We start from the raw sequence: 17,167 nt of genomic DNA on the forward strand, positions 1-17,167 counted from the left end.
CTAGAATTTGTTTCGAGGGGAAAGTGAGGCAGTGAATAACCCGGTATTATAAAATCAACAAGACCATATCATTACAATTAGCATCTGAACAGCTGACCTATCAACTTGTCCCAGGAATTTTCTTTGTACCATCATTTTGGTGAATTCATCAACTATAAATGAAACAATATGTTAATAGCACCAAACAGATGTTCCATCCAGATCTAAATGGATCCTCGATGGTTTGCCTGATTTCTGCATGTAAAATCTTGACTTAGATTCACTCCTATAGTCATGAAATTTTGGAATAATAATAATCCTTGCATTTGATTAACGCCTCATCACGTCTTGGAGACGTCTCAAAGTGCTTCACAGAATACTGTAAAATGTAGTGACTGTATATTTTGTGGACGAAACGCGGTAACCAATTGCGCACAGCAGTGTCCCACAAACAGTTGTGGATTACATTAGAATACATTAGAATATACAGCACAGAAACATTCGGCCCAACTGGTCTATACCGGTGTTTATGCTCCCATGAGCCACCTCCTGCCCTTCCTCAACTAAGCCTTCAAGCATAACCTTATTTTCCTTTCTCCCTCATGTACCTCTCTCACTTTCCCTTAAATACATCTATGCTATTTGTCTCAACAACTCCTTGTGGTAGCATGTTCCACATTCCCACTACTCTCCGCGTGAAGAAATTTCTTTTAACTTCCCTATTTGATCTATTTGTGTCTATTTTATATTGATGGCCCCTGGTTTTGGTCTCCCCCACAAGTGGAAACATCTTCCCTATGTCTACCCTATTAAAACCTTTCATCATTTTAAAGACCTCTATCAGGTCACTCCTCACCCTCCTCTTTTCAAGAGAAGAGTTCAAGTATGTTCAGCCTTTCCTGATAGGTATAACCTCTCAGTTCTGGGATCATCCTTGTGAATCTCCTTTGCACCTTCTCCAGTGTCTCTATATCCCTTCTATAATGGGGACCAGAACTGCACACCTTATTTTAAGGTGTTTGTTTTGAACTAGGAAATCAAGTGAACTAGACTAAGCTTTTGAACATTCAAGTTTTCATCTGATTTTGCAATTGGAGAATGTTTGGGATATTCTGCATCAAAAGATATGGTTTTATTTTGATGTGGACCCTGAATTCAAAGGAACTTTGCTTATTTAAACCAAAGAAATCTCCCATTTGCTTTGGTTGACTGACAGAACATCGTGGCTGAAGATTAGAATAGCTCCCAATGTAATAGTGAAAATCCAGTCAGTAAAGGTAGAACTTCATTTCTTTTCCTTTTTTTATATAACTGTGTGGACTTTCATAAGAACCATTGCAAAGACACTTTTTACTTCAAATAGCTATATGTTTGTGTTCCCCTGTTGTTTAGTTGTTGTTTAGTTGTAGCTAACTTTTGTTATTTAAGTCTATTCTGCTTTATTAAATTCATATTTAATGCAATTCGCTATTGCTGTGTCACTTTAGTAAAACTTGTCACTGAAAGAAAAAAGATTCAGCTATTAAAGGCCTTTGCACTGTTTATTATTAAAGGTCAAATGGTAAGGCTCTGGTGAAGGGTTTATTAATAATAATGTTAGTGTTATCTGAAACAACGACAACAACAAATTGCATTTACGTGGGAAGAGGCAGAAAGAGGACAGTGCACGTTTGCAGGACACACACTGCTTATGTGAGCTGTGAATGGATATTCATTTAAAAATGGGGCTTTTACTAATTAGAACAACTGGCTCCAGTGAATAGGAGCAAAGAAGAACATTGATACTCTATTTTACTGAAGGATTTGAGAGTTCCGAGTCATAGTAAATATAAGATGACTACTGTGTGCGTATTTAAAGAACGTATTAAATCTTTTTCATGAACACATTTGAAAAAGTAAACTGTCAAAATGCTCAATATTAAAAAGCATTAATTAGTCAACAGTCAAGAGTCTGCTACAATTATTATAGTTATTTTGGATGAGATTAAGAAATATTGATTTTCAATAGGTGCATTTTGAGTAGTACTGACAAAAGCCAAGTACAGTACTTATCTCCACAAAAGGAAAAACAGTTCTCACTCACTCATTCTTGTTGGTGAAGTGTTAGAAAAACAGAGAAGTCTGTAAAAATGGAACGCTTGTTACTCACTCAGCAGACAACATAAAAGCTCTCCTCTATGCAGGAAATAACTAAGGCCCCACTGAGTAAATTCAAGAATTTTCAAGTGCTGATTTATGAGCGGTGTGGTGAGGACTACTGCACTTTTATTACTGATTAAAACAGTACACTCCTCAATTAAAGCACAAACAAATTGGATTTCTCGTCAGAAAGAAGTGAACCGAGCAAAGATTATTTTGTTGGGCAATATTAAACTGCAATTTTCTGCGAGGATCATTCACAACGATTATGAATAAAAGTAGCCAGCAAGACCCTACAAATTAAATAAACCTTGTCTGAAAAACATCATTTTAATTCTGAATGACTTATAAAAAATTGTATCTGCACACCTGCTGCTCTGTCATTCGGTGCAGGAAACCATTTCAGCTCCACATCATAAAGTGGAATAACACCGCTTATTAAAACATTAATCAGGCCCCATTATGCCCTGACAGACTGGCAATATTTACTGTTACATCACTAAAAATATCTATTAAACAAAACCTGATTTTGACATTTTACAGAAACATATCCTTCAAAACTTAATAGAGAAGTCTGCTCAAAAAGTCTTTCCTACACTTAACTGTCATTAATTTAACAGCGGAGCATTAAGAATGCCACTGCTTTGCATGACATTTACAACTGCAAAAAGTGATTTAACTGGCAATTTGAAAATACCAGGCTCTTCTGATAGCTTTAAAATATTCCTGTCCCAAGCCAAACCAAAGTACAAAAGAAAGGGCAGTGCATTTTTCAAATGACACAAATGGTTTGAATTTATTTCTAAATGATGTTTTACTCAATGAAGTGCTATAACTTGTAGAACTTTGCCCTGGCATAATACCCTTTCCTTTCCAGATTTTCTTTGTGCAGCTGCTGTGTCAAAGAGGTTTAAAATATCACATCAACAATGAAGCAAAATTCATGTAATGTTGAGAAGAATAGTCCATTTTTCAATATTGGTCTAATTTTTAAAGCCACGATATAAAATAAACTCACCAAAAAGGTTCATGAAGCATAACTGGAATAGATTTGTTTAGAACTAAAGGTAAGCAAAAATGAAACTCAGACAAAGTACAAAATCCTAAGGCCCTATGCAAATCATAATAACTGACGGTAGTAAATTAGAGCCAAGAAGAACATTTATATTCTCACTCCTTGTAAAATAGTTCACAGATTGAGGTTGTGAAGCACTCCAAACACTTGTGGGTTCCTCTAACATAGGCCTCACATTTCTCCATAAGAATGTTAGTTAATAGGCAAACTATTTAACTTCAAAAGCAATTTCAGACCCTACTTTTTAAATAATTAGTTTTTCATAAATGAACAGGTTATGTTTATTGTCCTCACACCGTGGCTGAAGCTTTGGCCTCTTGCTGCCCAACACTGCTCATCAAGAAAGGCCAAGGTATCAATCAGATCACATCGCCCAGACACCTCCAAGATCAGGCCTCCAGCCATGTTTAGAGCTTAATTTCTACCAAACAGAACAAAGTATCTGTTTCACTCACAAAATATTCAGTCAATTCATATTGACAGTATATTCTATGAAGCGCTTTGAGACGTCTCAAAAACGTAATAAGGCGCTATATCAGATTCAAAGATTATTATCATCTTATTATCGACTGACATTACTGCAACTATACTTACTGAGGTAATGTATTGTTGTACAAGGGCAGACTACACAGATATGCCACCAGTCTTTAGCTTACCTTTGACAGGGTTGACAATAATTTTATAGCTCCCTTACTGGTACTGGCAAACTAAATTTTCTTTATAAGCATTCAAGCAAATGACGAGATTGTTTTGCAACAATATCCACTGCAGATCTTTTAAAATATAGAAAGACCTTTTCCTTAAAAAAACACATGAGGAACTATTTATCTATCTTTGAACTTTAGTCTCCAGTTAAGGTTTTTTTTTAAAAATCATAAATATACAAAGATTTGGCACTAATAAAGGTTGCTTTAAGACTTCTAAGGGAAAATGTTTGTAAAACATTACTGAATTTTATTAAAAATAATTATGTTACTGACAGTGAAGCAAACTATTAACATTTACAGACATAAGAATGGGACACAATAAGCTTTTTTAATATGAAATTATTTCAGGGCAGACTCAAGACATCAAGTCAACAGAAAATGACCCATAATTCAGGATGAAGTAAGAATTAAATGCATATAGAGACAAAAAGGATGATGTGACTGATTGTGAGAAAACAAAACGTCACAGTGATGATGTGACTGATTGTCCAAGCTCATCCAAGGTTAGGTATAACACATGTTATTAGGAACAGAGTAAAGAGCTATACTCCTCATCTGTTACCTATACCTAATTTGGGATTACTTAGGGTTAGGTACAGGACTGTGGAGTCCTGTAGCTCAGTGGTTAGAGCACTCGCTTTGCAAGTGAGAGACCTGAGTTCAATTCCAGGCAGAGGGAGAAACCTTGGGCAAGTTTCCTTACTCCACACAGAGCCTAATAATAATCTCTCCAAAAAAACAGTAATAAAATTGGTTATTTTCAATCCATGATTGTTTGTGGGACATTGCTGTGCGCAATTGGCTGCCGCATTCGCCCACAAATATACAGTCAAATTCACTCTACAGTATATTCTGTGAAGCGCTTTGGGACGTCTAGAAGACGTGAAAAGCGCTATATCAAATGCAAGGATTATTATTATTATTACTCGGTAACAACAAGAGGAACAAAATGTGGAATAGTATTTCATCTTGTTTAACTACTTTTTTTAAAAAAAGGCACAATGTACAAAGTAAACTAGAGAGGACAGATGACAAGGTTATGCTATTGCCACTCTGGACTTTGGCGGTGAGCCATTTGTTTGGACGACCGGTTTTTAATGCATTAGTGGCTGCTCGCCAGTCAAGTGAAACACTATATCTGTCATTCCAGACTCAGATGTCTATCCATAGAGAACAGAATCAATCTATGTGCTGGGTTGCTAAAAAATCAGTTGCTTGTTAAATGACCTCATTTTTGAATAGTTACCTCTGGATAAAAAGACACATTCAGCACATATTTTTTAAAAAGAATATGACACCAACAGGGACCAACCATCTTGGTCAGGTGGCCTCATCATTACCACTGTAAATAAAAGATGACATTCTGAACAACACTACATTCTTGACTGGAGGAGGCAGCAGAGAGACAAAGTTGAAAAGAAGGAAGTTTAATAATTCATAATGTATTTAATAAGCTTCAAATTGCCTCAGGAAGAAATAACGAAGGGGTGGGGTGGAGAGAAGAAGGGACAAAGCTATATATGTAAAGATCGAATTGTATTCAAAGTATGAGGAAAACCACACAAAAGGCAATTAATAATAATCCTTGCATTTGATTCCACTTTTATATCACAAGTTATTTCCAGAGCCAAACCAGTTTTCAGAAGCAATTCCTGAGCTGCACTGAACAATGTGCTCAATGTATTTTTATATCCTGAGGTAGTCACCTACCATTCAACATACTTTTTAGCAACTCTAGAAGCAAGTAGAATAAGCGGTTTTCCCAATTCAACAACATCAACTGCTTGTATTTGTATAGCACCCTTCACATAGCATGATGTCTCGGAGCTCTTAACAATGACGGGGTTGGATTTCGGATAGGGAGAAGGGGGAGGTGACCATTGAGAGTCAAAGAGAGACTTTAAGGCAGGACACAGGTTAATATTCACTTGAATAGGCAGATGGGACCTGGTTTCACATCACATTTGAAATATAGCACCTGAATCAGTGTCTTTTGTGGCAGTGATAGATCTCAAACGTTCCAAAAATGGAAATTTTCTTCCAAGGAAGGAGTTTGTGAGGGCGCTGTCCTTTCTGAATACTGGACAAAACAAAGTGGATCTACCTCTGCAGCATGGAACTCATTTACCCTGCAAGCTGAAATACAAGCCAACTATGAAAATTTGATGACGAGTGTAACTGATAGTATTGCAAAGAGAAACAGACAAATTAAGATATATTAAAAAGGTAGTGTTAACCCTTCCAGCTCCAGAGGCTAGTCTAATTGGCTGGGTGTTGCCAGCCTGAAAGAGCTGTTAAATAATAAATCATTTAAGTAACAGACATTTTGGAGAACTTCAGCACAGTGGGTGAGGTTAGGTTTTATGCGGTCAGTAGAAGGAGTAATCTGGATGGACTGACAAGTCTTTTATTGCTCTATGCTCTACTAAGCTTGTTTCAACATCACACAGAACAAACCGAAAATGTTAGAACTCGTCAGAAAGGGGAGAATGGAGCTTTCTTGTTAAAGGAATTTTGTTAAGACTTTGTATCAAGGGAAAAGTACACAGTAATTTAGTAAAACTTACACATTTTCTTTGAAGATCAAAATTCATTGTGAAAGACTCAAAACATTCACATAACACTCAATTCTCATGAAATTGTTCTCCGTGTTGTACTTTTAAAGTACGTTTGTACGTGTTGTATATTTCGACCACAAAATACACAGTCAATTCACTTTATAGTTTATTCTCTGAAGTGCTTTGAGACACCTCGAAGACGTGATAAGGCGTTATATCAAATGCATGGATTATTATATCAACAAGATGCATGACACTTTAAATCTGAGCTATTCTTGATTAAGATGTAATTGGTCTAATTTAAAAAAAATGTTTTCAAGGGAATGGCTGCTACGGTTTCAAAATTACACACAAATCATTCACTGAAAGCAATATTGAAATCCTCATTTTGCAATGTACAGTACTAACCTTTACAAAACAAAGTCACTGCAGTACAAAGGCATTGCATTTCATCGCAATTCGATTTTGATGTCATACATCAGAAATATTAGAGTAATTTCTTTAGTTTTGACAGTGATTGATCTTTAAAGGTGTTTAAGCTGGTAGTTTTCAAGCCAGAAGCGCAAATTATACATTGTGAATGTAAGAATGTTCCAATCTCTTTGTAAAGTGCCAGTCAAATTTATTCTACTGCTTAACAGTATTATTAAGACTCAAATAGTCTTACTTGTTATACGATAATATGTTATAATGATCTATGCATGGATTCTTCCTAGAGGGTATGAATGATATATTCATTCCGATATACAGTTTAATAATTCTTTTGTCTACAGAGATATTCTCTTGAGCATTTTTGTGAGACTAAACAACACTGGGTTGCTTGCCTTGCTTCTGAATGATAACAGGAAGCTGTTTTGACAAGTCTTTAGGGTTCAAAAGAACAGCTTCCATGGTTGGGTACTTGTAAAATGCATGCCAACTGGCCTTTAGCACATAATTTAATCTAAAGACTGATTCAACCTAATGCAGTTAATGTGGTTAGAAGCCAAGACAAATAACTATGGTTACTGCTGCTTTGATTTTCATAATATCAATCAACGACCCAATGCTGCCAAACACACCACAGTAAACATGGACTTGTGTCCAGGGAAGTAATTCCGCTCTGCTATAAATTAAGATTATACCATACATTTACCTGTGACAGACTTCAATTTTTAAGAGAACACATATTTACGAAACCTATTAAGAACACACAGCTTTGTGTTCTTTCCATAACTGGAAACAAAATTAGACAGGGGTCATTTATCTTGACCAGACTGCTCAAGCCAGTCAACTGAATAGAAGTTTTGGTTATAAAATGCAAATACATTATATCTGGCCAAAACAGAACCCCAATTAATTTATTCTCAGCAGAGTGAATACTGGAGCATCAAACCCTTTAGAAACAGATGTCACTTTGTACATGAACTGGCATCAGAAACATGTATTGCGAGTGACACAATCAATTTAATACCTATTTGTATCTTATCGTGGACACATCTGTGCTGTGCATTGAGACTATCCAATTTCATTTGATTTAGCACTTACACAGCTGTTGAAAGTGTAGGCTCTGGGCTGCAATCCCAGACTTAAAATCTGCCCCCCTCAAGGACACTGTCCTTGACACCTATCCATTTTCTAGTTCGGAACAGCTTTTTTTCTTACTGAAAAGTAGCTTTTATATCACAGTTTTTCCTCAAAAGTAAATCCAGCAGTGTTCCTGGAGACTGGACACATTTGAGAATCAGCTTGATGCTGGAATGAGATATTGATAGAGTGGTAGATTAATCCAGAACAAATACTTTGTCTGAAAATCAAAATTGCGTGATCAAAATCCTATCATTGTGAAAAATGGCCATCTTCCAGTTTGTTGGGTCACTGCACACTGCACTTCACAAAGGGAGTGATGATGTCAGTGGCAATCTGACAGCCCATAAATAAATTATTTGGTTGTGCCTCTTTGCAACGCAGGGCTTGAAGCTACGCTATAAAGGGTTAAAGCACAAACCACTGGAAACTTTTAAGATGCAGAATACAATTACTGCAAAATGGAGCAAATATTCCAAAAGGTTTCAGGCACAAACATTTTTGGTTTTGTAATGTATGCTTAGAATTTCCATAGAAGCATTTCATACAGCACTGTTTTATTATTTTTTATCCGTGTGCTTTGAGTTATCCGCACTTCAGTACTAGCTACCGAGTACAGTGCCACCTGTATTTTATCACGTGAGGTGGGGGTCAAAGGACTGAACACTAAGTGTAGAAAAACAGGTCGTCAATCGAGTTCTGCAAAACAAATAGGGACTTAAAAGAGGAAATCTCAGTGGATTAAATAGTCATAGTATATACAACAGAGATATTTTTGTAAGTCATGATGCTTTCATCAAGCACTAGGCCTGCGTGGCTGTGAATTTACAACTTACCCAAGCCTCCCGAGCAGCTCAAATTCTGGAACTTTAGGCCCATATGTCTCCACTTGCATTGGCTGGTAAACATATAATGCCTCTTCTATCTTTGGTGGTGGCTGCAAGGATATTTGTTGACCCTGTTCACACAATAAGACATGGAATATTAAACAATTCTTAATGTACCAAAAAATATGTGTTCCACATTACATCTGTTGCAGGGAACTAGCTGGACTACAATGCAGTTCCAGTTAAATTTATTTAACGGTAACATGGCAGATTACTTCACATGTAATTTTGTTGTTGATATGTCGGGGAATGCACACACCCGCACACGTAATTTTTAATCATTTTGCCAGAAAGATAATTAATTCTACTTGCTTAAGAGTACCTTCAGCAAATAGGATTTTGAAAGCCCAAATTCAGAGGTGGTCTTTGACACTGAACTGCTTTTATCATTTGCAGCAAAGATATAGTTATACCAATAAACTGATGAACTTTAAAAAAAAATAAGTTTGAATGTTCTTGGACAATCAATTAAACCCAACCCTTATATTTCCAGATCACACTCTTTTAGTTGAAAACTATGGAATCAAGAGGAGTCAGCAAAGATCAAAATAAAGACAGCTTGATAGGGTTTGCATATAGGTTGACTTGGCAAACAAAGTTCAATACAGGTAAATACCCTGTGCTGTATATAGGAAGTAAGAATAGAATATGTAGAGTATGTATTCTGGAAGGATGAGATTAAATGGACCGAATACCTATTCATCCAAAACTCTCTTATGATCTTGCAACAATTAATATTTGTTCGCTAGTTGATGCTGACTTTCATTATCTCAAGGTGGAGGCTATTTTTAGGAAATAAAATGAAGCGTGCTGATGACTCGATTAGCTAGCTGAACCAGTAACTGACTTAACCGTGAAGCACATTAAAACAGATTTTTACCATTAAAAGGGTAACCAATATTATGGTAATAGAAATTTAAAATTGTCTGTCCTTAGTTTGGGATTCACAGCATCTTAATTAAAAAGGTGGCAAAGCTTTTGTAATGTGTAGGTGGTTTGCGAACATTTAACTGATCCAGGGAATGGGGGATGGGGAGGTGCAAAGAGAAGCTCTGATTCCGTGAAGGTTTTTTTTCACTGACGGAACAACCACCTGCAACAGCTGCAACAACAAAACCGTTCAACAGAATGTTCCGAGAACACAAAGGCATCACAATTCTTAAAGCGAAGAGACGGGCAATAAAAAAAAACAAATAATTTAGAGGCAACCTCGGATTAGTGTCAGCCTGGTAACGCTCTCGCCTCAGAGTCAGAAATTTGGAGCTCAAGCCCCATGTGAGGTTTTGAACTCAGAAACTGCAGGCTGACATTCCAATGCAATGCTGGAGATGTGCTGCATTATTGGAAGTGCCATCCTTCAGATGAGATGTTAAAACTGAGAATCCCTTAGCCCATTTAAGTGAATGTTGAAGATCCCACGGCACAATTTGAAAAATGAAGGAAGTTTCTCCCAGTGTCCTGGCCAACATTCCCCCATAAAAAAATAAAGATAAAATTGATCATTCACTTCATGGTTGTTTGTGAGATTTGGTTATGTTTAAATTGGCTGCTGCATTCCCCAAGAAAATACAGTTACTATACTTTACAGTAAATCCCATGAAGCGTATTGAGACAACCTATCATTATCAGTTCAACTTTTTTTTAAAAAAATGAAAATCTGCCCCAAATTATTTTGAGGTCACATTAATAAAAAACAACTAACATGCTTAGATTTAGTATTTTGGCAATATCATACTATTTTTATTGACTTGTAGTTTGCCTAAATACAGAAATATTGCCCTTGTTGTGCCTTGAGCAGGTTCGCTATACCAAGGTCACACAAACTTAGCACAGTGTCATATTATTTGCTACCAAAAACTGGACCAATGCTCAGTTTAGAACACGTGGCACGAGAACTGCACTTTCAAACACTGCTGCCTAGTAATAGGTTTACATCTTGTTTCTAAAGGTACAACTATTCAGGTTTGATAGACTTTTTAGCTCAGGGGAAAGATGACCAAATGCACAGTCAAAGAGGTAGATTTTGAGGCAGACCTTGAACGAGCTACGAAAGGAATGTGCTGGAGGGTCTACAGAATGGAGTTCTGGAGAGTGAGGGCAGAAAGGCTGATTGCCCATCCACCGATGGTGGGGCATATAGGATGGAGAACAGGAACCAAGCCAGTGCACACTGAGTGAAGGGAGGGGCCAGGACGATAGGAATTGAGGAACACTGCGATATTTTAAGAACCTCAGAAAACTGATTTCAAAGATAAGACTGAACTCAAATTTACCAAATTGTGCATGTTCTAAAATGCTACATAAATAGAGTAAATCTAGACCCAGGTGGAAATTCTTGCACATAATTTGTGATGCCTTGAAATTGATCTTTTTTCAGAAATTGATTCACAAAAGTGATTCACAAGGAGGAATCCATCAATGTTGCACGACCCGATCATCTAACACTCAAACAAAATGACTCCTAAATAGGCTTTAATATCCACTTTTCCACCCCATTAATCAAAACCTTAAAGCTTAAACACTGCTTATTGCATTCAAACTGTCTGTTGTAGAAATGTAAATTATTACTTTCTGCTGACACTTTTAAAAATGTGGATCTACCAAGCGTAACTGATTCTCAATGGGAATCACTCTTAGAGAAAAAAACTTAACTGGTTTTCTGCATAATTCCTGTAGATTGGTTACTGTGTAATTGCCTCTATTTCTTTCAATTTACTGTTTTGGATTACAACCTCTTAGTTTTGGCAATGGTCTGACCTTGTCGAGTGTGCAAGTGTCAAGTGTTGGGTGGCAAATGACAGCTTTAATGCTGTATGGGTTAAAATCCAGTTGTTATGATGGAAAATGTATTACTGTACAATTATATACTGAGAGGTTTGTTGAAGTTGCATTTGTACATATACTTAGCGCTGCACCAGTTGCCATGGCACATGTTGATGCCAATCAGACATTTGCTGCCACACTTCCCAAAATCTAATTAATCCTGGTATTCTGTCCTTTGCCGCCCCCACTACTCCCCCCAAAACAAAATCTGGCTAGTTGCCAGTACATCAAACTTTTTCTAAAATCAGTTTCTAACTGATCTCCATTTTTTTTCAGATTAAGGTCACTTGATAAACATCATCTTGAACCACCTCACCTAAACAGTAGGTTTTATAGAGTTTTGCCTGTCATTGAGCTTTCTATGCTGCACAGACGAGATGTAAATGGCTTAAGCACTGTTGTATATTCTCATTCTACTGACCTCTGAAACGACCTATGCAAACACAGTCATGCATTGCACTGTGGCATAAATCTTCACAGACAAGTAAAACCTGTTCTGTTTGGCACACAGCCCTATAGCTGTAAGAGCTACTCATATTTATGGGGGGAGGGTAAGAAGGGGCCACATTTATACAGTACATATCGTTCATCACATGGCAAACAGCACTGTAAAATCTAATGATCTAACAATCAGCTGAATGGATGCAAACAAATAGGACGTCCAAAAATATATACATTTTTGATAAATTTTAATTAAATTAACAACCAAACTTTATAGACATCGATAATTCTTTCAACAATTCGATTGCTGCAAACCACCTTTATTCACCTTCTTGTGTCTGTCTGACAGCAGTGTGCTTTGGGAATAGATGGTTTGAAATAAAATAAATTGATTTGAGATTTGAAAATGTAATAGCTAAGGCTATAGCCTATTAATACACCAACTATAAAACAATACCTCAGCTTTAACGAAGATGATGTTAGTGCTCACCATTCTGTAGTTAAAGGGTGGCAGAGCTGGGACTAGCACACCCTTGAAACTACTCCCTGAAGATGAAGGTGTCAGAAACGCCTCGGTACCCCTACCTTAATGGAGATGCAGAAGCTTCTCACACAATGGGGTCTGGATTGTTCTTTATAAACTATTTATTTATAAATATATTTTATTGAAAAAAAATGCTTCCAGTCAGCCTGGATACACAGGACACGAGTACTATAAGTGATGAAGTGCTAAAATGGGGTGGTGGGGCACTTACTCCAGGTTGACTGGTATATAAAAAAATTGTATTAGTCACAGTGTGCATTAATTACTCAAACGAATTGGCAATCTATCTGAACTCAACCACAACTTGTTGATGTGTTTTTGTTAAGAAAACTGCAGTTTAGCCCGAGGTCACAAAGCACTACACAGAAAACTTCAAACTCATCCAGAACAAAACCTCTGTGTTACCAATAGGCAGTCAGAATTTGGATTTTTGCCATTAATTAAAGCTCGCATCAGTTATGTCAATTGAAATTATTGTGGGGATTTCCAAACTCCTGTAATAACTGCTACTGACAACCCAAACATCTTCCTCCACATAATACAGTATTTGATGATCTTGGAACATCTCAACACCTTGCAGGATTCTTTGTAATCATGCATCCTTTAGCGAACGCCATATAAGCTGTCTTTTCATCCAAAACCAGATTCAATGTCATTTTCACTGTTAGCCAGCAATGAGAAAAACCACAAGGTAGATACCTCAACCATTCTTGTAATCCTTGCATTTGATATAGTGCCTTATCACATCAAATGTCTTGAAGTGCTTCACAGTAATCACTATTAAGTATAGTGACTTTATTTGTAGGTGAACACAGCAGATAACTTGAATTGAACGATCAATTTAACTGGAAGATTTGTTAGCCAGGACACTGGGAGAAACTATGTTCTCTTCTTGAATATTATTAGGGTTTTTTTAATTGCCACCTGAAGAGGCAGACAAGACCTCGCACGTGAAAGACAGCACCTCGAACAGTGACGTGCTTCCCCAACACTGTGCTGGGGATGTCAACCTACACCATAAGCTTAAAAATGAGTGAAACAAAGATAAAACTAAAACCTCTAAGCAACCAGCTGATGCCAAAGAAACTCCAAAAGAAACCTTTTTAATGCCATCTGAAAATGTATGAATTCGAGGTCATTAAAAGTTATTCAAAGTTTCTCTAATCATCTATCTGCCTTCCTGATTGACTCGTGTGGTGGATTTCGAGCACAGGTCAGAGGCAGTTGCTCCAAAAGGTCGTCTCAAAGCGAGAATGACTTTGAGCTTTTAAGAAGTGAAACAGCTGCATTCCCTACAAGGAATGAACTTTCCCGGTGGGCACTGACACCGAACCAGTTCAGGCTTCTCCACAAGCATTAAAGTGAACCGCAAGATCACAGATCTGGATCAAGATTCATTGTCGCCATATGTCTGCATCACATTATTATAACCTGTATCATGTTAATTTAGGGGGTGGGGTGGGATTATGAAAGTATTATAGAATTGAAATGCTCTTTTTATTGCTTTCACGAAAGATGTGAATGAACAAAATGTCCTAGCGCTCTACAAAAATCATTTAAATCTACTTGAATATTCAGTATCAATGTGCAGTGATCCTTCCAAAAGAAGCGGAATGCTATTGTTGCTAACCAAAGTGTGCCATTTTCTCTTGAACTCAGCAACTATCAGAGGCACCATCTATCCAGCCATATTATTCTGACGAGCTGGGGCAAGGAAAATGGACGGGAAAAGCACTCTGCAAAAGTATCTGAAATCCCCCTGTGATTTATACACCCAGGCACCTGAAATCAGATTGAGTCCATTTAAAAGCAGAAAGCCTCTATAACAGCTTCTGGGAAAGCAGCGCTCAGGGTCATGGCTTTTGTCTTGATATCATTGATAGTCAATATATAGCCTTATTAACATCATCTCTGCACTACCTTAGCCACACATCTCATTATCAAGTTCACTAATACAATTGTTACTCTAGTTACATCCTGCCCTTCCATCACCACACCATTCCACTAACAGATGCCACCATTTTAGTTGCTTCTATTGGATTATCATTTTAGTTATGAGACTTACAATGCCCTCATACTCACCCCACCCCCCAAAAGAATTTCCCCTCTTCCTCTCCTAAAAACATCAAGACACTGCAGCACCAGGTCAAAGTGATCTTCTCATTCCAGGATTTCCAATCCCCAGAAACTGAGCATGCACAGCACTACATAAGGCAATATGTGTTAATAAATTATCATGTACTAGTTGCTTCAGAGCAGCAATTTATGGGTACCACCAAAAATGGAAACCTGAGTGCTATCTAAACTCACAAAAATAAATTTCACGAAACAATGATGGTCTTGTTTGAAACAATTGTTGTTTACTACCTGGAACAAAAAAATAAAAGGATTAAAGACTTGGGGGGAGGGGGGAAAGGGGGAGGAGAAGGTGCTTTCCTCTTGCCTTAAGGATAAGAAATTTTAACGCTGTACATGGGCATCATGTTTCCCTTGATGTAATGCTTTATTGCTGAACTGTAACATTAATTCTATCCATATGTACATTCAGTAGTTTCGAAGAAGGAAAAAAAATCAGACTAATTAGGATTTGTACAGTGATTCATGTATTGTATATTAAAAATCTAGATAATCAAACGGTCCAGTGCAACATTATTCTGATTGAATACAGCTTTGTTACACAAGACGGAAAAATCCCTTACCATTTTGATGCCTGTTGAGAACGTGACGGATTTGACCTGTCGTTGTGTTTCCAACTGCGATTCCAACTGTGCAGTCCGGTCCTTATGCTGAGCCAAAAGCATGCTGGCTGGCAGTTGAGAACTCTCCTGCCAAACACATCAACAATAGATTGGGTTTTAGGCAAAACCACAAACGTTTCTTCTTTGTCCCTCCACCTCTCCCTTTGTCAAGACATATAGTTACTGCATTATTACAACCAATTATTACAGTGACCAGTATTACTTTTGCTCTTTGTAAACTGCATTGAAACTTTCAAACCAACATTCCTAATACATTGTATTGGAATTCAGTTTTGCCGTCCTCACTATCTAAAATCTTGAAAAGCTTGTCAGTTCTTGGAGAACTGTGTAAATTGAAGGCTCAACACACCATTAGATTTTGTAATTTAGAACTTGTGCCTATTACCTGTATTACAGAATTCTCTGTAGTGATGCAAACTCATTTGTCCATTTCCTGAGCTACATTTTGAACATTAAAAAAATTGTTTTCAGTAAAGTTAAATTGCACAATAAAATAATGAATGTTTCTTGACACTACAGTATTTTTAATTTTTCCCTAAATATTTAAACCCTAGCATTAAATTAACTTCTTGTTACAGCCCCATCTGGTGGATGTAATGCAATGCATACAATGTTTAACAGTGTTGCACACATCATTCTGTATTGAGAAATGAGCTCAAAATAGGTCCAAAAACTGACCTTGAAGGCGAGTTTGAATCCAATGCCCTCTGAATACCTGCAATGTGCTGAGATCTCGCTTGCAGCAGAGAATGAAGCCACATGAGGTGAGCCTGAGAACACATCGCAGCACTGCAGAAAACTGGTGTTGAAGTGAAATTTTATTTGATTATAAATGGCTAGAGGGCGAGATCATCTGATGCCTTCTGGGTTGAAATCAAACCCAAGTCCCAGAGGTCCAAGGCCATTGTGCAACTCTGAACATCTGAGCTGAACTACTCACTAAAAGTATTAGTTTTACTTATTGTAATTTACATGTGAGGGTGGAATGCATGGAACTCTTGGTTTGGTTTGGATATTCCTAAGCACGAGGATGGCTTTCCACAAGTGATAGCCATCCGGCTGACAAAAAAAAAGCCAACAAAAGACTTAGGTTTCAGGTGCACACCCACCAGCTCATCCAACAGAGCCTGCTTATTCTTCTTTTTTGCCAATTGTTGCATTTGTTCTTCTTTTAGTAAACGCAACCGTCTTTGCTCATTCTCCTGACGTTCAAGTTCTAAGGCCTCTTCCAGCTCATCTTGCTCCCGAGTCTAAAACACAAGAGGGTCTTCACTGAAGGGTGCAAGGATGATTAAACTCTAGTTTACAAGAACAAGATTACATTTCACGTTGGGAGGACGTCCCAAGGCACTGGACAGTGTACAGCATTTCAGACTCGAGCTGGGGTCAGGGAGGGAGAAGGGAGAGGAGGTGAAGGGAGGTGACCGATAGCATGGTTGAAGAGGAGGGTTTTGAGGCGGGACTTACGAGGTTGGACACATTCAAACATGACACATTTTAAGTAAAGTGCAAAACATGGAGCCCCGGTATCTCTTGAAACAACAGTGGACATGACATTGAAAGATCAAGTATTGATTTCCAATTAGAAGGCCATTTTACCCACTCTCAATGGGAAAGAAAACTTTGCCATTAATCAGCCAGTATATATAGGCACCATATGTATTTATCTTGTGTAGACCTGTATGTGTC

The 17,167-nt window shown here is 37.5% G+C and overlaps 1 protein-coding gene across 1 annotated transcript in view; it reads right to left on the reverse strand.

Moving 5' to 3' along the window:
- The window catches only part of mnat1 (MNAT1 component of CDK activating kinase), a 44,450-nt gene that overhangs the window by 13,723 nt on the left and 13,560 nt on the right, over positions 1-17,167 (reverse strand). The window contains exons 5-7 of the mRNA XM_042338268.1: positions 16,588-16,728; positions 15,419-15,544; positions 8,861-8,982 (exon numbers count right to left, since the gene is read on the reverse strand). Of these exons, the coding sequence (XP_042194202.1) occupies positions 8,861-8,982; positions 15,419-15,544; positions 16,588-16,728 (389 nt within the window). The remainder of the gene's footprint in view (positions 1-8,860; positions 8,983-15,418; positions 15,545-16,587; positions 16,729-17,167) is intronic.

This window comes from Callorhinchus milii, unplaced genomic scaffold (assembly GCF_018977255.1).
Source record: "Callorhinchus milii isolate IMCB2004 unplaced genomic scaffold, IMCB_Cmil_1.0 Scaffold9, whole genome shotgun sequence".
NCBI classification, from domain to species: domain Eukaryota; kingdom Metazoa; phylum Chordata; class Chondrichthyes; order Chimaeriformes; family Callorhinchidae; genus Callorhinchus; species Callorhinchus milii.